A 24,952-nucleotide genomic window follows, 5' to 3' on the forward strand; every position below is an offset into this window, starting at 1 on the left:
TAGGACGGACTGTCCAAGGGACGTGGCAACCTCATGAGTACCATTTGCACATCAATGTTATAGAGAGGAGAGCGGTGCTTCTGGCACTGCAAGCACTTCAGGACTCTCTACCTACAGCGACCATTGCAATCCTGACAGACAATATGTCAGTGGTATGGTACATCAACAAGCAGGGCAGAACCAGATCTTGCCCCTTCTGTCGGAAGGCACTTCAAGTATGGCAATGGGCAATGTCTTCCAAATGTTTTCTGATTGCAACTCACATTCCTGGAAAAATCCAACATGATAGCGGACAGGTTCAGCAGGGCTATCCTCATGCCTCACGGGCAGTCCCTGAAGCAAGAAGTTGCAGACTTGATTTTCCGCAAATGGGGCCAGCCATGCTGCGATCTTTTTGCCACTCCTGTAAGCAAAAAATGCAGCAGCTACTTTGCCCTAGTTTTCCCTCCAGGACAGTCATCCAGGGGTGCACTTATTCACGATTGGTCTCCGGGACTACTATATGCTTTTCCGCTCTTCCCTCTCATTTTGAAGGTACTTCAGAAAGCAAAATTGTTGGGTTGCAAACTCATCCTCATTGCTCCTTGCTGGCCTCATCAGGTATGGTTTCCATTTCTTCGCCATCACCTTCAACTGGAGCCTTGGATACTGGACCCAGTTCCGAACCTCCTGGCACACCAGTCAAGCGGATTTCATCCATCCCTTCAAACTCTCAACCTGACTGCTTGGTTACTCCACTTTCAGTCTTAACCAGGCTCCCAAACATTTCCCCTTCTGTACAACACATCCTAGTGTCCTCCCACACGCCCACTACTAGGCGATTTACACTAGCAAATGGAAGAGGTTCTCTTACTGGGCCAGAAGTAATAACATTGATCCTTTTACGGCTCCTGTTCACAAGATTCTTGACTTTCTATCCAAAACCTTCGAAAAAGGGGCAGCTGCAGTTACTGTTAGGGTCCAACTGGCTGCCATCTCCAATTTTCACTTAGGAGACTTGAGTTATAACATTATGTCCCATACGTTGTGCAGAGCATTCTTACGAGGTACAACACTTTTACGGCCCCCAGTAAGAGAACCTCCCGCCCCCGGGACCTAAACTTGGTTTAAGCTTCATTGGTTCTCCCCCCTTTTGAACCAGCAGCATCTTGCCCCTTGAAATTTCTATCTTGGAAAACCCTCTTCTTGGTTGCTATAACCTCAGCTAGACTGGTTTCTTAATTACATGCTTTGTCTATTCACCCGCTGTATCTCATTTTTCACAAAGATAGAGTCTCTCTAAGGACCAATCCTTCTTTCTTGGCAAAGGTTTGTTCTAAGTGCAACTTAACTCAGTCCATTGAGCTTCCTGTGTTCTTCCTAAATTGTGGCAACAAGGCAGAGTGTAGATTACACCAATTGGATGTTCATAGACAATTGCATTTTTATTTACACAGAACCAAAGACCTCAGAAAATCAGACCAATTGTTCATATCCTTTGCTGACAATAAGCAAGGTTATCCAGTTTCTAAAGTGACTTTATCAAAATGGCTGTCAGACACAATCACTTTTCATATGGTTTGCATAAAAGGATGCTAGGATGCTTCCAGGAAGACCCAGAGGACATTCAACCAGGGTCTTAGCCACCTCTGTTGCCTTCCAAGCTAAATTTCCCTTGGATTCAATCTGTGCAGCAGCGACATGGGCAAATCCTCACACCTTTATCTCTCATTACAAAGTGGGTGTGGTCTCCCGGAATAGGGCATACTTTGGTTCCACGGTCCTGAAGAGTTTGTTCCAGTGAGCCACCCAAGAACCAGGTGTTGGAGACGCGGTCCCATCCAGCAAGAACGAAGAAGAGATGGGACAACATAACATAAAGAAGTTATGTACTTACCATAACGTTCCATGTATGCTGTCCTTAATCTTGCCTTCCTTCTTGCGTCCCCCCCCTCCTTCCCCCTTCCTGGAGGTTCGAGAGGTGTTCTTTATTGGTTACACTGGCTGAGATGTCCTTCAAGGATGCATCTGCAGTCCTTACAAATGGGTTGTCCTGTCGTCAGGCAGCCCTTCGGTCGGCCGGATTCCAAAGTCTGGGTCCGGCTTCGGCTGGTGTCGCACTTCACCCGACGTCATCGCTGCAGTTCTTCGGGTATAAAGGCATCAGCCGACGCCATTTTCCCCAGTCTTTCTTGCCGCGTGGCGCCCGAAGCAGAAGCTGTTCGCAAGTGCCAGTCGGTCAGATCCAGAGATTACTACTACCGAATACTACTTCGAAGACTTCTAAAAAGCTAAGTACCCCGTTGGGGACTCTTTCTTGCCTCAGCCGATGTCAGAGAAAGTGAATAACTGTTTATCTTGTGGGAAACAAATACCTCATAAAGATTTCCACTCCTACTGTATACATTGTTTAGGCCCAGACCACGACGTAGCAGCTTGTCTAGCCTGTGCTTCTTTTAACCAACGGACGCTTAGACGTCGGTCGGAGTTTGCTGAACAGATTTTCGGCTCTGATTTTGCCTATATTATGCCGTCGGATCCTCCGACAACGCAAATTACCAAAAAACGCAAAGAAAAGGACCGACACTCGCGGTCCGCGGTTTCGGCCGAAACTGCGATTAAACAAACCGCGAGTGTCTCGGTTTCGGCCGAAACCGAGCAAGCGGTTCTTTCTTCAGCCGAAACCATGCCTTCTACCGAGGCCTCCTCTAACCTGGTAGAATCGGCTTCTGAAATCCAGCCTTCTGTTGCGGTTTCTCAGGAATTATCAGACACTATTCCCCTGGATATTTCGACTCCTGCACGTGGAGCTGCTAGGCCTCCTGCAGCCATGTCTATTAAGGCCTTTGCCAGGGCTAAAGCAGCCAAAGCTTCAAAAACGGTGCCTGCCAAACCCCCCTCACACAGGCCCAGCACTAGCTCTCATATGCTTTCTTTGGCTGAGGATCTAATTTCTTTAATTCGTGGATCCCAGCCTCATCCAGACAGGTCCTCTCTCCCACCTCCAGAAAAGAGGCCTAGAGCAGAGCCCCCTGAACCAGTATCCACTGATGATTCCTCTGATGACTCAGAACATACAGACCCTCCTGAGGCTTCTTATTCTCCTTACGAAGACTCTGATGCTGAAGAGTCCATTCCTTCAGCCTCTCCGCCTGAGGAATTTTCCTTTGGGGAAACCTTGCATGCTATGAGGGAACAAATTCAGTGGCAGGGCCAAGATTTCTCAGACTCCAGAAAAAGGCTTAGAACCTTTCTACATTTGCCACAACATAGGCCTTTAGCTATACCTCCAGTTCTTTCTGTTGTAGATGATGCATTTAATGATGCTTGCACTGCTCCTGATTCATTACCTCCGGCTCCTGCTAAGCCCGATAGGTTTTACAGGGTCCCGGACACTCATCACCATTTACACAAGGCTCCTTTTGCAGATCCAGAGACTATCTCCCAGGGCCCTAAAGCTGTAGCAGCTACTTCTACTAAAAACCCCCTCCCCTCTGAAAGGGAATCCAGGTCCTTAGAGAGATGGGGTAAAAAAGTTTACACTTCTGCTACCTTGTCAGCTAGGGATTTGAACTGCCAGTTTCATATGATTCAATATCAAGAGTTTATGCTTGACCAGTTAACTAAAAAGCTGTCCTCTGAAGAATCTTTAGATAAAAAATATGTTCAGGAAATGGTACATAACATACAGCAGGTTAGTAACCATTCTTTAAAATGTGGCTATGATGCACTGGAGGCTTCCTTTAGATCAGCCATGACTGGCACAGTTATCAGGAGACATGCATGGTTGAAAGAACAGGCATTACCAGACCATGTCAAATCAAAGCTTTTGGATGCACCCATGGACAATGTCAATTTATTTGGTTCCCCTGCTCAGCAGGTACTAAAAAAGATGGAAGAGAAGGCGAAATCTGTACAAACGGTGAAAGATTTCTTACAGGTTCAACCTCCAAGGTTTAGCAGGAACTGGCCCTCCAAGAATTGGTCCTTTCCGGACTCCTCTAAGACACAGAGAGGCAGGAATAGGCGTTCTAGAGGCAGAAACCAATCCAGGGGTGCCTACAGGGGATGCCAGTGGCAAGGTAACAACCAGCGAGGCACAGACGCAGCCACCACCACTACAACAACTCAATCACAGTGACTTGACAGTGGCACCGCCTACCAGGGAACAATTAGAAGCACCCTTAGGCAGAAAGCTAACCTTATTTTCAAAGAACTGGCATTGCATCACAAGGGAAAAATGGATTTTGCAAACTATAGACCAAGGTTACAGGTTCCATTTCCATACTCTACCAGGGAAGAGAGGAATGCCAAACCTACCACCTACTCAAAAGGCAGAAGCTCTAAAGCAAATATCTCAATTATTAAGAATGAGAGCTGTGGAAAAGGTACCATCTATGGAGCAAGGAAAGGGATTTTACTCCAGACTCTTCCTGGTACCAAGAAAAGAAAACAAATGGAGACCCATTCTAGACCTGTCCGCTTTAAACACATTCCTCATTGTTCCAAAATCCAAAATGCTGACCCTACAGCAGCTTCTTCCCATGCTGGGCAAGGAGTCTTGGCTGGTAACTCTAGATCTCAAGGAGGCATACCTGCACGTCCCCATACGACCAATTTGCAGAAGATACCTCAGATTTCTTGCAGGATCAGAGCATTATCAATTTTCAGCATTGCCCTTTGGCTTATCTACTGCCCAGAGTGTTCACGAAATGCCTGGCATCAGTAATTGCTCATTGCAGACTTCAGGGATCCAAATTTATCCCTACCTGGACGACTGCCTGATACAAGCGGACAACAAAAGCAAGCTAACAGAAGACTTACAAAGAGTCATTTACCTGCTGCAAGCCTTGGGATATACAGTCAATATAAAAAAGTCAAGGCTGATTCCATCCCAAAGAATAACCTTTCTGGGTGCAGAGCTGGACACATCAAAACAAAATGGCATTCCTAACTGCAGAAAAGAAAGAGCAACTACCTCTCTACTTCTTGGCATTAACAAAGCAGAACCATCTAACTGCAAGAAAAGTACTGCAAGCTCTAGGCTTCATGGCATCCTGCATAATTCTGGCCCCTCATGCCAGACTGCATATGAGAAAGCTACAGTGGTACCTAAAGAATTTGTGGTCCCAACACAAGCACAGCCTAGAAACCAAAATTCCAATAATCCCATGCCTGAAGCAAGAGTTCCTATGGTGGGCTCAGGCCTGTCAATCAAACACAGGATTGCCCTTCTGCAACAGTCAACCAAGCCAAACCATCACAACAGATGCCTCAGACCTCGGTTGGGGGGCACACATGCTGGGCAAGTGCATACAAGGCTTATGGACTCAAGACCAGCTGCGCCTACACATAAATCTAAAGGAAATGCTGGCAGTAAAATTGGCAATCCAGTCATTCAGACCATTCCTCCAACAAGGTCAGTTGATGATAAGGACAGACAACACCACAGTTATGTGGTACATCAACAAACAGGGAGGCACACATTCATATCCTCTATGCCGGCTGGCACTGGACCTATGGGATGTGGCCCTGAGCTACAACATTCAGTTACAAGCAATTTTGTACCGAAAAGAAAACATTCTAGCAGACATATTAAGCAGAACTACCACAGATGCCCACGAATGGATGCTACATCCGGACATCTTCAAAACCATCACAAGAGAATGGGGATTACCACAAATAGACTTGTTTGCATCCCCACTCAATCACCAGCTAAAGAAATTCTGCACAAGGACGTACCACCCACTTGCTTGGAAGGTGGACTCCTATCTTTCAGTTGGAAAAACCTGACAGCATACGCATTCCCACCACTTCCTTTGATGCACAAGGTGCTTCTGAAGATCAAAGAGGACCGTCCAAGGATCATTCTGATAGCTCCAGACTGGCCAAGACAACATTGGTACCCATTGCTGAGGAGCATGTCTTGGGAACAAATATGGACACTACCCCTGATCCCATTACTGTTAACACAGAACAACTACAACATCCTGCATCCAAACCTGAAAACTCTGCAGCTAACTGCCTGGAACATTACATAACAGCAATTAACCCAAATTTATCCCAAAGGGTTAAAGACATAATCCTGGAGGCTCGTAGACCTTCAACAAGAAAGAATTATGCAGCAAAATGGAAAAGATACCTCATTTGGAGTACTGCAAAGGGAGAAGATGCAACACTGGTAAACATAGCCAACATCCTGGAGTACTTGGCAGAGCTCTTCCATACAGGCCTGTCCTATTCTTCCATCAAGATACATGCATCAGCTATTTCAGCAGAATACAGCTTGGATCCTCCTGTCTTCTCTCATCCTCTGCTCAGACAGTTTCTGAGAGGAATTTTTGCCTAACATACAAGGCCATGTCAAACCCAGATTTGATGAATATGCTTCACCTCAAAAAATCTAGATCCGTCAGAGCCACAAGGGCGAGAGACTTAAAACTACTACACATTATTAATAGGACGCCCTTGGATAGATTCATCATCACCATAATAATTCCCTGTGACTAATCCGTGGAATAGTGAGCCAGAGGTATACGCTGGGCTTGTTCCTTGTTCAAAAAAATGAATGGAAATGGATGGATGATATACCCAGGGATTACACCTCAGTTTCTGCTCTCAAGAGGGCACAGCAAAATAATGGGTATAGTTCCCCATACTAAAGGGGTGGCGTAAGCCACAAAACTATGGGCTAGGCTTGTAAATGCCCTCGGGCAGATAGCCTAGTATGAACCTATGAACCTATGAACCTATGAATTAAGAATGTAAAACCTCCCAGGAAACCACCATTGCCAGCATGGGACTTGAACTTTGTGCTAGAAAAATTGACACTTCCCCCTTTCGAGCCAGCAGCAACAGCAGAATTACAATACCTATCCTGGAAGACTGCTTTCCTGCTGGCAATAACTTCAGCAAGAAGGGTCTCTGAACTACAGGCATTAATGGCAGTGCAACCGTTCCTGATCTTCCATCAAGATAGTGTGTCCATGAGAACAAATCCTACATTTATGCCTAAGGTGGTATCCAGAGTGTCATTAAATCAGGCTATCCACCTACCTACATTCTTCCCAAACCCACAGAACAGGGGAGAAAGACTCTTGCATACCTTGGATGTACATAGACAATTACGCTACTACCTGGACAGGACTAAGTCCAATAGAAAAACTGACCAGCTTCGGGTAGCATATGCCACAGGAAAGGAAGGAAAACCAATTTCAAAACAGACAATCTCCAAATGGATTGGAAATTGCATTAGATTTTGTTACTCCTACCATGGAAAGAAAACTCCAGAGAACATCAGGCCTCACTCCACAAGGGCTACAGCCACTACCACAGCTTTCTTACGAGGAGTGGCTACCAAGGACATTATAGAGGCTGCTACTTGGACCTCTGTGCATACATTTGCCAAGCATTACAATTTACCTTTATACTCTAGATCCCGAGCAGGTTTTGCCACTGCTGTTTTGCAAGGGATCCTAGCTACACCATAATCTCTACTCTTTCCTCCTCCCCTTGTTTAGCTATGGTATTCTACCCATTTGTAAGGACTGCAGATGCATCCTTGAAGGACATAGTACAGTTTTGTACCTACCATAAATGTAGATGTCCGATAGGAATGCATCTGCAGTCAGGATTACCCACCCACCTTCCCCTCTCAGGTACTCCTAGGGTATTTGCCATCCTTCAGCTAGCTTGGGGGGGATCTATTATGGTGTATTTGTTTGTATATATGTACATACATGCTTATTTTATGTGTTTGCTCTCTACTATTTGGAAACATTGGCATTTATCCAAATTTAGCCATCCAGGAGGGCACCTGGCATCTGGGGCAAGAAACACTGAGGAAAATGGCGTCGGCTGATGCCTTTATACCTGAAGAACTGCAGCAATGACGTCGGGTGAAGTGCGACACCAGCCGAAGCCGGACCCAGACTTTGGAATCCGGCCGACCGAAGGGCTGCCTGACGACAGGACAACCCATTTGTAAGGACTGCAGATGCATCCTTGAAGGACATCTCAGCCAGTGTAACCAATAAAGAACACCTCTCGAACCTCCAGGAAGGGGGAAGGAGGGGGGGGGACGCAAGAAGGAAGGCAAGATTAAGGACAACAAACATGGAACGTTATGGTAAGTACATAACTTCTTTATGTTATGTTGTCCCATCTCTTCTTCGTTCTTGCTGGATGGGACCGCGTCTCCAACACCTGGTTCTTGGGTGGCTCACTGGAACAAACTCTTCAGGACCGTGGAACCAAAGTATGCCCTATTCCGGGAGACCACACCCACTTTGTAATGAGAGAGAAAAGTGTGAGGATTTGCCCATGTCGCTGCTGCACAGATTGAATCCAAGGGAAATTTAGCTTGGACGGCAACAGAGGTGGCTAAGACCCTGTTTGAATGTCCTCTGGGTCTTTCTGGAAGCATCCTAGCATCCTTTTATGCAAACCATATGAAAAGTGATTGTGTCTGACAGCCATTTTGATAAAGTCACTTTAGAAACTGGATAACCTTGCTTATTGTCAGCAAAGGATATGAACAATTGATCTGATTTTCTGAGGTCTTTGGTTCTGTGTAAATAAAAATGCAATTGTCTATGAACATCCAATTGGTGTAATCTACACTCTGCCTTGTTGCCACAATTTAGGAAGAACACAGGAAGCTCAATGGACTGAGTTAAGTTGCACTCAGAACAAACCTTTGCCAAGAAAGAAGGATTGGTCCTTAGAGAGACTCTATCTTTGTGAAAAATGAGATACAGCGGGTGAATAGACAAAGCATGTAATTAAGAAACCAGTCTAGCTGAGGTTATAGCAACCAAGAAGAGGGTTTTCCAAGATAGAAATTTCAAGGGGCAAGATGCTGCTGGTTCAAAAGGGGGGAGAACCAATGAAGCTTAAACCAAGTTTAGGTCCCGGGGGCGGGAGGTTCTCTTACTGGGGGCCGTAAAAGTGTTGTACCTCGTAAGAATGCTCTGCACAACGTATGGGACATAATGTTATAACTCAAGTCTCCTAAGTGAAAATTGGAGATGGCAGCCAGTTGGACCCTAACAGTAGCTGCAGCTGCCCCTTTTTCGAAGGTTTTGGATAGAAAGTCAAGAATCTTGTGAGCAGGAGCCGTAAAAGGATCAATGTTATTACTTCTGGCCCAGTAAGAGAACCTCTTCCATTTGCTAGTGTAAATCGCCTAGTAGTGGGCGTGTGGGAGGACACTAGGATGTGTTGTACAGAAGGGGAAATGTTTGGGAGCCTGGTTAAGACTGAAAGTGGAGTAACCAATCAGTCAGGTTGAGAGTTTGAAGGGATGGATGAAATCCGCCTGACTGGTGTGCCAGGAGGTTCGGAACTGGGTCCAGTATCCAAGGCTCCAGTTGAAGGTGATGGCGAAGAAATGGAAACCATACCTGATGAGGCCAGCAAGGAGCAATGAGGATGAGTTTGCAACCCAACAATTTTGCTTTCTGAAGTACCTTCAAAATGAGAGGGAAGAGCGGAAAAGCATATAGTAGTCCCGGAGACCAATCGTGAATAAGTGCACCCCTGGATGACTGTCCTGGAGGGAAAACTAGGGCAAAGTAGCTGCTGCATTTTCTGCTTACAGGAGTGGCAAAAAGATCGCAGCATGGCTGGCCCCATTTGCGGAAAATCAAGTCTGCAACTTCTTGCTTCAGGGACTGCCCGTGAGGCATGAGGATAGCCCTGCTGAACCTGTCCGCTATCATGTTGGATTTTTCCAGGAATGTGAGTTGCAATCAGAAAACGTTTGGAAGACATTGCCCATTGCCATACTCGAAGTGCCTTCCGACAGAAGGGGCAAGATCTGGTTCTGCCCTGCTTGTTGATGTACCATACCACTGACATATTGTCTGTCAGGATTGCAATGGTCGCTGTAGGTAGAGAGTCCTGAAGTGCTTGCAATGCCAGAAGCACCGCTCTCCTCTCTAGAACATTGATGTGCAAATGGTACTCATGAGGTTGCCACGTCCCTTGGACAGTCCGTCCTAGATAATGCCCCCACCACCCTATCTGGGAAACATCCGTGATCACTGTGGCTACCAGAAGCGGGTCTAGAAAGGGTCTGCCCAGAGTCACCTGGGGGAGACCAGCCACCATAGTAGATCCTTTTTGCAAGATTCCCTGATCAAGATCATGTGTGACACTGGCAATTCCTGGAAAGACCACTGAGCGAAGAGAAGCCACTGTAGAATCCGCATGTGGAAGCATGCTAAAGGAACTAGCGTAATAGCTGCAGCCATTGAGCCCAGTAATTGTAAGACTTGTCTTGCCTTGACTCTTGTCTTGTTTATGAGAAAGGAAACTTGTTGACGAATGGTTGACACCCTTGTCTAGAGGCAGTTTTGCTATCATGCGTCTTCTGTCTAAGTCTGCCCCTATAAAGGTAATAGACTGACAAGGCAACAAGGCAGACTTTTCGTAGTTTACTGTGATGCCTAACTGGGAACAAGTTTGGATTGTGTAGTCCCGTGCCTTGATTAGCTGATGCTCGGTGGTAGCAGTGAGGAGCCAGTCATCTAGATATGGAAACACCTGGAATCCTAGATGCCTCAGGTGAGCCATTACCACTGCCACACACTTGGTAAACACCCTGGGGACTGTGATGAGACCAAAGGGCAGGGCCCTGAACTGATAATGACTGGCTCCCAGCCAGAAGCTTAGGAATCTCCTGGATTTCCTGTCCATTTTTATATGGTAGTATGTATCCTGGAAATCTATGGAGCACATCCAATTGCCTTGACCCAAGAAGGGAAGAATGGACTGCAGTGTCACCATCCGGAACTTTGTCTTTTTTACGGATTGGTTTAGCTTGCTGAGATCCAAGATTGGTCTCTAGTCCCCTGTCTTCTTTGGAACTAAAAAGAACCTTGAGTAAGTTCCAGATCCGATTTGGTCTGTGGGGACTTCCTGGATGGCTCTTTTTTCTAGCAATCTTTGAACCTCTAGGACTGCATGATCCCGAAGACTGAGTGGAACATCTGGGATAGAACATTTGTCTTTTGAGGGGGACTGAGAAAAAGGAATTTTGTAACCCCTGGATATTATCGACAGCACCCATGTTTCTCTCATGACAGATTGCCAGGCTGCTGGGTACAGTGATAGTCTGCCCCCGACTGCCTCCAGAGGCGGACAGACGGGCCTCCATTTAGGAGTGCTGGAAGGGCCTAGCAGAGAAAGTATCTCTGTCCACCTGCTGTTGTGGAACCCCCCCCCCTCTGCCACGAGGGTGACGTCTTCCATTGTTGTTTCCCTCTGCCCCTGGGGGAAATAATCACCACGTGTGTCAGGTGAAGATCCCTGGGATTTTTGGAACCACATTTACCCACGCTTCTGACCCTTAGGCTAGGGTCTAGATGAAGTGGAAAAATGGACCCCTATGGCAGAGCGAGTCTTGCCATCCTGTTCACAACTGGTGAGAGTCTCTTTTACCTAAGGCCCAAACAAGGACGAACCATTAAAGGGGGTGTTGGTAAATGAAGACTTAAAGGGCTCCGCAAATTGATAAAGGCGCATCCAGGAGTGTCTGCATAAAGCTTCACCAGTACCTGCTGCCCTACTCGCTCCATCTGCCACATAAGAAATGAGCCTCATGAAGGAGTTTACCACGGAGGTCAAAGTCGCAAGTGGGAAGCAGCCCTGTTCGCAACTCCCTCAGCTGTAGGATCTTGCAGGGTATTGCCTAGCTCCTTCAGGAGATCCCTCTGAAGTCGTGTGAAATGTGACAAGTAATTCAGCGATCTGAGAGTAAAAGTCACTGAAGAAAACATACACTTCCCATACCTGTCCATCGTACGAGACTCTTTGTTCGGCGGAGGGACAGATGAAGTTTCCACAAGTTCCTTCTTGGTGGCTGCTGCCACCACCATGGTATCAACAGGGAGTCCCCCTTGGAGAGGAAAGACATATCTTCTGGAGCTGTAAAAAATTTGTTGGGTCTCTTCGGAAAAGGTTCCATGGTCTCTGGAGCGCTACATGTCTTTTGTCTCACTACAGACAAAAGTGGGTCGAAAGAAGGAAGACACCCAAGAGGTGCAGGGTCGGGAACCAAATGCGTCCAGGTATACGGACTCGTCCTCAGAAGGAGCTAGGGACTCCCAGCCACCCCTCTGTCTTAAGGATTTCCAAGATGTCTGAAAAGGAGACATCCACAGAGGGGGACTGTGGGGACCCTTCCGACTCACCCAGGTCGTTATCCAAAGTGAGAGACTCAGGGGAGTCTAGATGCTTCCTCTTACATTTCTTCTTCTGAGGGACCTCCTCCGAATGTTCAAGGGAGGTTTCAGAAGAAGTAGGGTCATCCAGTGGGGCATCCTGGAGGCACAGGTTCCCTACGCTTGGCAGGAGGAGGGACAAAGGCCAGCACAGGCATCAAGAGAGAAGGAGCTAATGGAGCTGAGGGTGGAGCAGTCTCAGGAGACAGCACGCTCATCACCTCGAAGGTGCCACGGTCCCGAGTTGAAACAGCCTCCAACTCTGAAGACCCCAGAGATCTCCGAACTGGGAGCGAAGGCTCTGAGGCCGATGTAGGAGCCGAGCTCACCTGCGCCGAAGCTCCGAGAGGGAGAGCGCGGTCGGACAAGGGTCCGATGCCACTTCCCCCTCAGAGCCAACAAGAGAGCTTCAGTGCCCAGATCCCTCGACATACTGAGACATCGAGGAGATCGGAGCGGTCGTCGGAACTGATAAGGGAGAAGAAACTGGAGCCGACGGCTCCACCACCACAACCTTCCATGCACTCTGGCTCCAAGCTCAAGAGAGAGTCAGAAAGGGAATTGATGGAGAAGCTAGGAACATCAAAGGAGCCAAATCCTATTGGGATGGACTCAAGAGTAATTTCGCAAGTGCCTGTGACATGAGGAGCCTGTTGACCACTCTCTCCACGTGATGCTCCGAATGTCTGGAGGACCGAGAGGAGTGTGAAGAGGACTGGTGACTGCCCACTCCAGGTTGCAGCAGAGGAGATTGTGGAGTGGAGCGTACCGGCTCCAAAGAGGGAGACCTTGATCTCTTATGTATCCGGACTGGCTCCGAGGACACAGATGGAGCCACCGGAGACTTAAATCTGTCGGAGCCAATGCTCGAGGGCCGACAGAGCCGAAGGCTTTTCAGTAATTTTTGTCTGTTCTGAGCTCAGAACCGATGGCTTGGAGTGCTTCTTGGACAATTTGGCCCAGCTGAGGACCCTGAGACGAGGCATATTGAGGGTTCTTCAGGAGACCACGTAGAATAAGCTTATTTTTTCTCTCTTGCAGGTGAACAGCCCCTAAACAGTAAATACAAATCGTGAGCCTGTCTGTAAGGGACATTTTCTGGCAACATGAGTTGCATTTTTTAAACCCAAAGGGTTTAGACTCTTTAGACATAATCAGCAGTAATCAGGGAAAAAGTTTCAACAGAGAAAACTATCACTCACAGCCTATAACAAGTAGAAGCAAACAGGCTGATAACCACAAAGAAAAAAAAACTTAAAATTATTTATTTATTTTTTTGTTTTGTTTTTGTTTTTTTTTTTTTTGAGCAGAAGAAAAAAGGGGGAGAGCCTCTAACTTATATGGCAATCCCAAAAAAGAGGTGAGGAAAGGGAAGAACCCTCTAACTTAAACGGGCTCTAAGGGGAAAGAAGGCCTGGAGAAGAAAACGATGGCCAAAAACACCACAAGGAGCAGAGAAAGAGGGTCGTTCGGCTCACGATAAAGGATACACACTCTAATGAGTCAACATAACCAGTAAATGTACCAAAAATTAGCAATAACTAGAAAAAACATAAAATACTTAGCCTGACCCAGTATGGAGCAATCTTGATGCTGCAGTGGCAAACGAGATCTGGGTAGCTGCCGCCAGGCATGTTGGGATAAGGGGTAGCCTCGAGCCATTGTATATCGGCCGAGTCAGAGCCGAGGATCGGCTCCGAACCCAACCAGCAAGAATGAAGGTGAGATGGGACAACATAACACCAAGTATTAAAAAAACATTTAAATAGGATTGTGGTCTCAGTGCCCAGACAAAAATAACTAGTAAACCAAAATAAGGCACACAGAACTCGGCTAAAGGACAAAACCTCACTTTAATCCAACAAATAATAAATGAAAATATTGCTGTGTAACCAGTTCCTCTTACATTTTCGTCAGCAACAACTTCATCAGATAAAATTGACCTCATTAAACAATTAAATATAAAACTGTTATTTGTTGGATTAAAGTGAATTTTTGTCCTTTAGCCGAGTTCTGTGTGCCTTATTTTGGTTTACTAATTAAAAAAATTCAAAAACCATGCAAACTAACAGAAAATACAAAGACAATATTTTCATTTTTCAGAACTAAAAGGAACAGCTCACAGAGTCAGATTAGCTGCCTGCCATGATATCTTTCTCAACAATAGCCCCTTCAATACTAAAACATTTTTTAGCTTTCAGACTCCACATCCTAGTGTCTTTTTTAGACATTTTATACCTTATTGTGGTCTTGAGTTTAAATGTTTGAACTCCAAACAAAAATGCTGCCTACTTACCTACAATATGATTGCCATATAGAACCTGTTCTAGAATGGCAGTTTTCCCCACAGAGGTTTGTCCACAGATGACAACTTTACAGCTCTTTCCCATCTTTTCATGCAAAATATTAAAAGCTCTGTAACAAATATAAAAAAGAGCAAATATTATAATTAAAATAACAATATAATTTACAACATAAAGGCCATCATAGTATGTATGTAAACATACCAGTACAAAAATGTTTACCTACCTATTCAATGTATTTGTTCTTCCTACTTAAAAACTCTTAATATTCTGATGCACCAATGAACACATATTCAGGATTACTTCCTCTATAAGAAAACTGGTCCTAAGCCAACCAATAGCTGCCCTTTTAAGAACATCTGAGTTTAGCACTGCTATGTCCGAATCCAAGTCTCCCAGCAAAACAAAAAATCTGAAACACAGAAAGAAGAGAAACATTCACTAGTTCTTTCCTCACTGAAAGAAAGGGCAAAAAAAAAGCAATCAACATAAGTATTAATCAACATCCTCTAATCATTCCAGCCTACTACACAAACACACATTGTCTGCAATTTTTTCCATTGGCCATGGTTGTGGCTGAAAAGGGTTCATAAAGCACTCTAACCAGTTACCAAATAAATCCATTCTTCCTGTGTTAATGGGTCACATCCAGTACCTACTGCAGTTCTATGAACAGTTTACATCACCCACAATATATTGGGCAGGTAAGGAACTGAAGCAGGTTGCCAGGCTTTTCTTCCACAACACACGCACACCTGTGGACAGTGTAGAATCACCAATCCACCTATGTCATGTATTTGGCATGTGGGAGAAAATGAGTGCACATTGAGATTAGACGCTGCACAGAAGACAACACAGTTAAGAATCAAACTAGAGAACTTTTTGATGTGAGGAGACAGTGTCACTCGAGTTCACTACATAATCTTGAAATTTTAAAATACTGAATTTCAAAATCTTGAGACTATATAGCCGAAACCCCTAAATATCGAAAGACCAGAAGCGTGAAATAAAAAATCCCGAACGTACAACACACATACAGCACACACATGCACACAAGTTCCCCCCACAAACAAACATATCATCCTACACTGCAGATGAGCAGGGGGCAAGCCCCCCTGCACCCATGTGGGGGGCTGCACCCCCCACACACCCCCTACTTAAATATGCTAACTCCGAGATCACACAAACAAACACACAAGGGAAACTCACACCCACACATTTTACACTCCCTCACCCACACACACACACACACACACACACACACACACACACACACACACACACACACACACACACACACACACACACACACACATCACAGTCAACATACACTAAAGCCCCTAAAGTACAGTTTTGTACCTACCATAAATGCAGATGTCCGATAGGAATGCATCTGCAGTCCTTACAAATGGGTTGTCCTGTCGTCAGGCAGCCCTTCGGTCGGCCGGATTCCAAAGTCTGGGTCCGGCTTCGGCTGGTGTCGCACTTCACCCGACGTCATCGCTGCAGTTCTTTGGGTATAAAGGCATCAGCCGACGCCATTTTCCTCAGTGTTTCTTGCCCCAGATGCCAGGTGCCCTCCTGGATGGCTAAATTTGGATAAATGCCAATGTTTCCAAATAGTAGAGAGCAAACACATAAAATAAGCATGTATGTACATATATACAAACAAATACACCATAATAGATCCCCCCCAAGCTAGCTGAAGGATGGCAAATACCCTAGGAGTACCTGAGAGGGGAAGGTGGGTGGGTAATCCTGACTGCAGATGCATTCCTATCGGACATCTACATTTATGGTAGGTACAAAACTGTACTATGTCCTTCAAGGATGCATCTGCAGTCCTTACAAATGGGTAGAATACCATAGCTAAACAAGGGGAGGAGGAAAAGAGTAGAGATTATGGTGTAGCTAGGATCCCTTGCAAAACAGCAGTGGCAAAACCTGCTCGGGATCTAGAGTATAAAGGTAAATTGTAAAGCTTGGCAAATGTATGCACGGAGGTCCAAGTAGCAGCCTCTATAATGTCCTTGGTAGCCACTCCTCGTAAGAAAGCTGTGGTAGTGGCTGTAGCCCTTGTGGAGTGAGGCCTGATGTTCTCTGGAGTTTTCTTTCCATGGTAGGAGTAACAAAATCTAATGCAATTTCCAATCCATTTGGAGATTGTCTGTTTTGAAATTGGTTTTCCTTCCTTTCCTGTGGCATATGCTACCAGAAGCTGGTCAGTTTTTCTATTGGACTTAGTCCTGTCCAGGTAGTAGCGTAATTGTCTATGTACATCCAAGGTATGCAAGAGTCTTTCTCCCCTGTTCTGTGGGTTTGGGAAGAATGTAGGTAGGTGGATAGCCTGATTTAATGACACTCTGGATACCACCTTAGGCATAAATGTAGGATTTGTTCTCATGGACACTCTATCTTGATGGAAGATCAGGAAGGGTTGCACTGCCATTAATGCCTGTAGTTCAGAGACCCTTCTTGCTGAAGTTATTGCCAGCAGGAAAGCAGTCTTCCAGGATAGGTATTGTAATTCTGCTGTTGCTGCTGGCTCGAAAGGGAGAAGTGTCAATTTTTCTAGCACAAAGTTCAAGTCCCATGCTGGCAATGGTGGTTTCCTGGGAGGTTTTACATTCTTAATTCCTCTCAGAAACTGTCTGAGCAGAGGATGAGAGAAGACAGGAGGATCCAAGCTGTATTCTGCTGAAATAGCTGATGCATGTATCTTGATGGAAGAATAGGACAGGCCTGTATGGAAGAGCTCTGCCAAGTACTCCAGGATGTTGGCTATGTTTACCAGTGTCACATCTTCTCCCTTTGCAGTACTCCAAATGAGATATCTTTTCCATTTTGCTGCATAATTCTTTCTTGTTGAAGGTCTACGAGCCTCCAGGATTATGTCTTTAACCCTTTGGGATAAATTTGGGTTAATTGCTGTTATGAAATGTTCCAGGCAGTTAGCTGCAGAGTTTCCAGGTTTGGATGCAGGATGTTGTAGTTGTTCTGTGTTAACAGTAATGGGATCAGGGGTAGTGTCCATATTTGTTCCCGAGACATGCTCCTCAGCAATGGATACCAATGTTGTCTTGGCCAGTCTGGAGCTATCAGAATGATCCTTGGACGGTCCTCTTTGATCTTCAGAAGCACCTTGTGCATCAAAGGAAGTGGTGGGAATGCGTATGCTGTCAGGTTTTTCCAACTGAAAGATAGGGAGTCCACCTTCCAAGCAAGTGGGTGGTACGTCCTTGTGCAGAATTTCTTTAGCTGGTGATTGAGTGGGGATGCAAACAAGTCTATTTGTGGTAATCCCCATTCTCTTGTGATGGTTTTGAAGATGTCCGGATGTAGCATCCATTCGTGGGCATCTGTGGTAGTTCTGCTTAATATGTCTGCTAGAATGTTTTCTTTTCCCGGTACAAAAATTGCTTGTAACTGAATGTTGTAGCTCAGGGCCACATCCCATAGGTCCAGTGCCAGCCGGCATAGAGGATATGAATGTGTGCCTCCCTGTTTGTTGATGTACCACAGAACTGTGGTGTTGTCTGTCCTTATCATCAACTGACCTTGTTGGAGGAATGGTCTGAATGACTGGATTGCCAATTTTACTGCCAGCATTTCCTTTAGATTTATGTGTAGGCGCAGCTGGTCTTGAGTCCATAAGCCTTGTATGCACTTGCCCAGCATGTGTGCCCCCCAACCGAGGTCTGAGGCATCTGTCGTGATGGTTTGGCTTGGTTGACTGTTGCAGAAGGGCAATCCTGTGTTTGATTGACAGGCCTGAGCCCACCATAGGAACTCTTGCTTCAGGCATGGGATTATTGGAATTTTGGTTTCTAGGCTGTGCTTGTGTTGGGACCACAAATTCTTTAGGTACCACTGTAGCTTTCTCATATGCAGTCTGGCATGAGGGGCCAGAATTATGCAGGATGCCATGAAGCCTAGAGCTTGCAGTACTTTTCTTGCAGTTAGATGGTTCTGCTTTGTTAATGCCAAGAAGTAGAGAGGTAGTTGCTCTTTCTTTTCTGCAGTTAGGAATGCCATTTGTTTTGAAGTGTCCAGCTCTGCACCCAGAAAGGTTATTCTTTGGGATGGAATCAGCCTTGACTTTTTTATATTGACTGTATATCCCAAGGCTTGCAGCAGGTAAATGACTCTTTGTAAGTCTTTTGTTAGCTTGCTTTTGTTGTCCGCTTGTATCAGGCAGTCGTCCAGGTAGGGATAAATTTGGATCCCCTGAAGTCTGCAATGAGCAATTACTGATGCCAGGCATTTCGTGAACACTCTGGGCGCAGTAGATAAGCCAAAGGGCAATGCTGAAAATTGATAATGCTCTGATCCTACAAGAAATCTGAGGTATCTTCTGCAAATTGGTCGTATGGGGACGTGCAGGTATGCCTCCTTGAGATCTAGAGTTACCAGCCAAGACTCCTTGCCCAGCATGGGAAGAAGCTGCTGTAGGGTCAGCATTTTGAATTTTGGAACAATGAGGAATGTGTTTAAAGCGGACAGGTCTAGAATGGGTCTCCATTTGTTTTCTTTTCTTGGTACCAGGAAGAGTCTGGAGTAAAATCCCTTTCCTTGCTCCATAGATGGTACCTTTTCCACAGCTCTCATTCTTAATAGCTGAGATATTTACTTTAGAGCTTCTGCCCTTTGAGTAGGTGGTAGGTTTGGCATTCCTCTCTTCCCAGGTAGAGTATGGAAATGGAACCTGTAACCTTGGTCTATAGTTTGCAAAATCCATTTTTCCCTTGTCATGCAATGCCAGTTCTTTGAAAATAAGGTTAGCTTTCCGTCTAAGGGTGCTTCTAATTGTTCCCTGGTAGGCGGTGCCACTGTCAAGTCACTGTGATTGAGTTGTTGTAGTGGTGGTGGCTGCGTCCGTGCCTCGCTGGTTGTTACCTTGCCACTGGCGTCCCCTGTAGGCACCCCTGGATTGGTTTCTGCCTCTAGAACGCCTATTCCTGCCTCTCTGTGTCTTAGAGGAGTCCGGAAAGGACCAATTCTTGGAGGGCCAGTTCCTGCTAAACCTTGGAGGTTGAACCTGTAAGAAATCTTTCACCGTTTGTACAGATTTCGCCTTCTCTTCCATCTTTTTTAGTACCTGCTGAGCAGGGGAACCAAATAAATTGACCTTGTCCATGGGTGCATCCAAAAGCTTTGATTTGACATGGTCTGGTAATGCCTGTTCTTTCAACCACGCATGTCTCCTGATAACTGTGCCAGTCATGGCTGATCTAAAGGAAGCCTCCAGTGCATCATAGCCACATTTTAAAGAATGGTTACTAACCTGCTGTATGTTATGTACCATTTCCTGAACATTTTTTATCTAAAGATTCTTCAGAGGACAGCTTTTTAGTTAACTGGTCAAGCATAAACTCTTGATATTGAATCATATGAAATTGGCAGTTCAAAGCCCTAGCTGACAAGGTAGCAGAAGTGTAAACTTTTTTACCCCATCTCTCTAAGGAGCTGGAATCCATTTCAGAGGGAACGGGCTTTTTAGTAGAAGTAGCTGCTACAGCTTTAGGGCCCTGGGAGATAGTCTCTGGATCTGCAAAAGGAGCCTTGTATAAATGGTGATGAGTGTCCGGGACCCTGTAAAACCTATCGGGCTTAGCAGGAGCCGGAGGTAATGAATCAGGAGCAGTGCAAGCATCATTAAATGCATCATCTACAACAGAAAGAACTGGAGGTATAGCTAAAGGCCTATGTTGTGGCAAATGTAGAAAGGTTCTAAGCCTTTTTCTGGAGTCTGAGAAATCTTGGCCCTGCCACTGAAATTGTTCCCTCATAGCATGCAAGGTTTCCCCAAAGGAAAATTCCTCAGGCGGAGAGGCTGAAGGAATGGACTCTTCAGCATCAGAGTCTTCGTAAGGAGAATAAGAAGCCTCAGGAGGGTCTGTATGTTCTGAGTCATCAGAGGAATCATCAGTGGATACTGGTTCAGGGGGCTCTGCTCTAGGCCTCTTTTCTGGAGGTGGGAGAGAGGACCTGTCTGGATGAGGCTGGGATCCACGAATTAAAGAAATTAGATCCTCAGCCAAAGAAAGCATATGAGAGCTAGTGCTGGGCCTGTGTGAGGGGGGTTTGGCAGGCACAGTTTTTGAAGCTTTGGCTGCTTTAGCCCTGGCAAAGGCCTTAATAGACATGGCTGCAGGAGGCCTAGCAGCTCCACGTGCAGGAGTTGAAATATCCAGGGGAATAGTGTCTGATAATTCCTGAGAAACCGCAACAGAAGGCTGGATTTCAGAAGCCGATTCTACCAGGTTAGAGGAGGCCTCGGTAGAAGGCATGGTTTCGGCTGAAGAAAGAACCGCTTGCTCGGTTTCGGCCGAAACCGAGACACTTGCGGTTTGTTTAATTGCGGTTTCGGCCGAAACCGCGGACCGCGAGTGTCTGTCCTTTTCTTTGCGTTTTTTGGTAATTTGCATTGTCGGAGGATCCGACGGCATAATATAGGCAAATTCAGAGCCGAAAATCTGTTCAGCAAACTCCGACCGACGTCTAAGCGTCCGTCGGTTAAAAGAAGCACAGGCTAGACAAGCTGCTACGTCGTGGTCTGGGCCTAAACAATGTATACAGTAGGAGTGGAAATCTTTATGAGGTATTTGTTTCCCACAAGATAAACAGTTATTCACTTTCTCTGACATCGGCTGAGGCAAGAAAGAGTCCCCAACGGGGTACTTAGCTTTTTAGAAGTCTTCGAAGTAGTATTCGGTAGTAGTAATCTCTGGATCTGACCGACCGGCACTTGCGAACAGCTTCTGCTTCGGGCGCCATGCGGCAAGAAGGACTGAGGAAAATGGCGTCGGCTGATGCCTTTATACCCAAAGAACTGCAGCGATGACGTCGGGTGAAGTGCGACACCAGCCGAAGCCGGACCCAGACTTTGGAATCCGGCCGACCGAAGGGCTGCCTGACGACAGGACAACCGACGACAGGACAACCCATTTGTAAGGACTGCAGATGCATCCTTGAAGGACATCCAACACACTTACACATAGATACTTACCTGAATTCCACCTATCCATTCACAAACCGCAACACCAGAAGCGCTACTTCAATATCTCCATACATCGGGATTTTGAATTTCGCGCTTCTGGTCTTTCGGTATTTAGGGGATTTGGCTATATAGTCTTGAGATTTTGAAATTCGGTATTTCACAATTTCGAGATTATGTAGTGAACCCCACTCGATACACCACTGTGTCACCCTAGCAAATAAATGTGCAACATTAAAAAAGAAACAACGACATCAAAGTTTAGTGCACAATACAAAAAAGTTCTTGGAAACAGAAAACTTACAAGGGAAGAATGCTGCTCAGATTGCTGTAGAAATCTATACCACCTATGGATTACAAAAATATCAGATACTCACATTTTTTTTTTTGTTTATTTTAGTATCCCATAAATGCTTTTCTAATTTCATTTTCCCAACTGTGCCTAGTTAAATGCCACACAATTTATAAAAATGCTGAGGTCATTCTTCTACAATAATACAAGGCAGCCAACTCTCATGTCATGACAGCCAAATTCCCTTTTGCGCTCGTGCTGAGATTATATATCATCTTATTCTAGTTTAGCGACATGAAAAAATACTGAAAACGCCAAATCAAACATGCACATGAGACTAGAGGAATTCAAAGCAACGTCTAACTAGGAAAATGTACTTATTTTTCATGGGATCTCTGTAGTGGTTAAAGTGGGAAACTCGGTTCCAGGATCAAAGACATAAATTAAATCGCCCAAAAACCTCCAGTTCTGGAGCAGAAAAAGGAAAACTTTACAACAGAAACTTGAACAGAGTAAGAATTTTTGGAGATTGAATACTGTGCACTAAAGAGATACGTTTTAGAATTTAGAAAATCAGCCCAGGCAGCAAAACACCAAACTGATCAGTAGCCATTTGGTAATCTTGAACCAAAGCCTAAGTGGCTTAATTAGTTGTGTAATTGGAAATGCCTTGCAAATAGCTACGCAATTCTCTCAAGCAATCAAACCTGAGTATTATGAACATAAAAAAAGCAATCTCTGACAGCTACAGCATGGCTTGCGTCTGTTAATTTTAGACAGGACCAAAGAGTTTTATGTTACAAATGGCCATACGAAGACAGAGAGCATATCAGAGAGAGAGACATCTCACTTAAGAGGTAATATCAACTGACCGTCATGAGACCCTCTGTGCAAAGCTCTACACAGGAGACAGAAGTTTAACAAGACTACAGTACAGCTTAGACTACTGGCCAGCTGTCTTGGGTGAAATATAATTCCGATTACCTGGAAGAGTGTTAGGAAAGCTCTGTTCAGCTCAGACATGGTGGACTACACGCTGATCTGTAAGGCCACAAGAAAAATGCCAGCTGTAACAAAAAACAGTTATAAAGTATCAAGAATAAATGGAATGGTCAGTGAAAACTAGGATGGATAAAATACAAAGACCCTTAAGCAAAAGGCCCAAGGCACAGTTTCCTTTTCATGCTGAAGGTTCTAGACATTTCTTTCACAGATGATAGCTAACTGAATGGTTTCATTAAGTTGAAAATAGCATACAGTTTATTACCCAAACAAAATCGTTAACAATACAACAAACCAAAAATCATACATTTTATGAGGAAATACTCAAGAGCGCTCTCATCATCAAAGTTAAAATCAGTAGATTATCATAATAGTAGCAAGACATGTTGTTTGTATGCTTGTTAAATTAAAAGTCAATTAGAAACAAGTCAACTGCTACTTGACTACCACTCAGCAGCATTTAAAAGGGCAATTCCACACTGAAACTCCAAAAATATGCTTCTTGGATGACAGAGCAAAATCACACTGCACTAGGAGAAAAAGTATATAAAAAATGCTCTACATGGAAATGCTTTCTACCAAAAATGCTATGGTAACCATACTAGCACAGCATACCCAAGGAGGCCATTGTACAGCTGTGCAAGTAAATTTACAGTAGATAAAAAAGCACAATACTGGCTATGGAATAAAGAAAGAGTCATATCTTATATTAAGCACTTTTCATTTACTGCATTATTAAACTTCATCAGACAAAAATCAGTAAAACACATTTACAACAGTTAAATTGTTTAAAATTTGATGCCCTTTTTCTACTACAGGAAATGACATCCCAAACCTAAATAACATCAAGATCTACAGGAATTCTGTCCCAACGACTTCTCTAAATTTCAAAAAAACAGTGAACGTCGACATTTCGACTGCTCCCCAGCTGAAACAAGTGCTACCATGGGTCAAAAAGGGGGCGAGATTTTGTTATTTGGAACACTGGCGTTCATGGTTTTGAGAAGTTGCACTTTGCAGTTCGCGAAAGATGTTTCGGAGATGTGGCTGTCAGAATTATGAAGGTAAACCTCTTTTCCACTTACCCATATACAATCTTCTAGCAGCAAGTATCTTAACCTCCTTTAACCACACAAGGAGATGAGAGCGAACAACCAAAAACTAAAACCAAAGCCAAGGTTCGCTGTGGAGAACCAAATAAGGGTCCAGACCAAGATGTAATAATTCCAACAATTTAATGAAGCGAAAAACACCCACTAACGCTATACACACAAAATACGTCTTCAAACGTCTTCTTCAGAAGGCATAACCCCAATTGATAGTATACAGCACGTAAATAGATGTTCAAAAATCAATTGTCCAATAAAATCATTGTCAATGAACACTTCAAGTAACAATAAAATAAAATAAAATTGTTAGCATTCAATCCTACTTAGTAGTAACATTTCATATTAGTTTGGTGTATGAATACCATAAATCTTGTATAACCTTATATATTTAACATTGTAAAACAGTGTTTATAAAAATATTCTTAAAATATTCTTATAAAATTATATTGATAAAAATGTATTAATAAAAAAGTTTTAACCATCTTAGAGGGTCATTTCAACAAAATGTATTCCAATACTGCTATCTAGTGGAAATTTACAATTTTGCACTTCTCAATTTTAATACAGGAACAATGGATAGCATATCATTGAGACCAGGACTTTTGGTGGCTTCCTATATTATCTGCCAAAATAACTCTCTGTATTCAAGTTTCGTTTCCCACATACCTCCGCTAACTTCTTTGGGAACCACTTCTAATACAAAAAAAACTGAAGAAAGCTTGTGAACAAGTTAATGTATGACGAAAAAGTGCATTATTCGTATTCTCCTTTTTAATTTCATAATAATGTTCATAAATTCTTAGTTTGAGCTTCCTCTCAGTTTTCCCTACATAAAATGACTCTCAAAAAGAACAAAAAGCTAAATACACAACACCATTAGTATTACAATTAGAAAAGGTGTTACCCTTAATGTGCCTATTCCTGCTAGATATGTGTATACAAGAACAATTAGCTACATATGGACATTGGCAACAGGAACCACATTTGAAGGTCCCCACCCTTCTAGATGAACCTCCAACACTTGAACCACCCCCAAACTCAAA

General features: G+C 44.5%; 1 protein-coding gene across 4 annotated transcripts in view; it reads right to left on the reverse strand.

Annotated features, from left to right (window-relative positions):
- Window positions 1-24,952, reverse strand: part of NKIRAS2 (NFKB inhibitor interacting Ras like 2) — a 338,421-nt gene that overhangs the window by 223,120 nt on the left and 90,349 nt on the right. For 3 of the 4 annotated variants that reach the window (XM_044054747.1, XM_044054746.1, XM_044054744.1), the window contains 2 exons: window positions 14,736-14,921; window positions 14,503-14,621 (listed from right to left, as the gene is read on the reverse strand). In XM_044054747.1, the coding sequence (XP_043910682.1) occupies window positions 14,503-14,596 (94 nt within the window). In that variant the 5' untranslated portion in view covers window positions 14,597-14,621; window positions 14,736-14,921. Of the gene's footprint in view, window positions 1-14,502; window positions 14,622-14,735; window positions 14,922-22,782; window positions 22,861-24,952 lie in introns of those variants that run through there. The other variant, XM_044054748.1, reaches the window with a different exon arrangement.

This window comes from Protopterus annectens, chromosome 13.part0 (assembly GCF_019279795.1).
Source record: "Protopterus annectens isolate FY-2018-M chromosome 13.part0, PAN1.0, whole genome shotgun sequence".
Taxonomy (NCBI): domain Eukaryota; kingdom Metazoa; phylum Chordata; order Ceratodontiformes; family Protopteridae; genus Protopterus; species Protopterus annectens.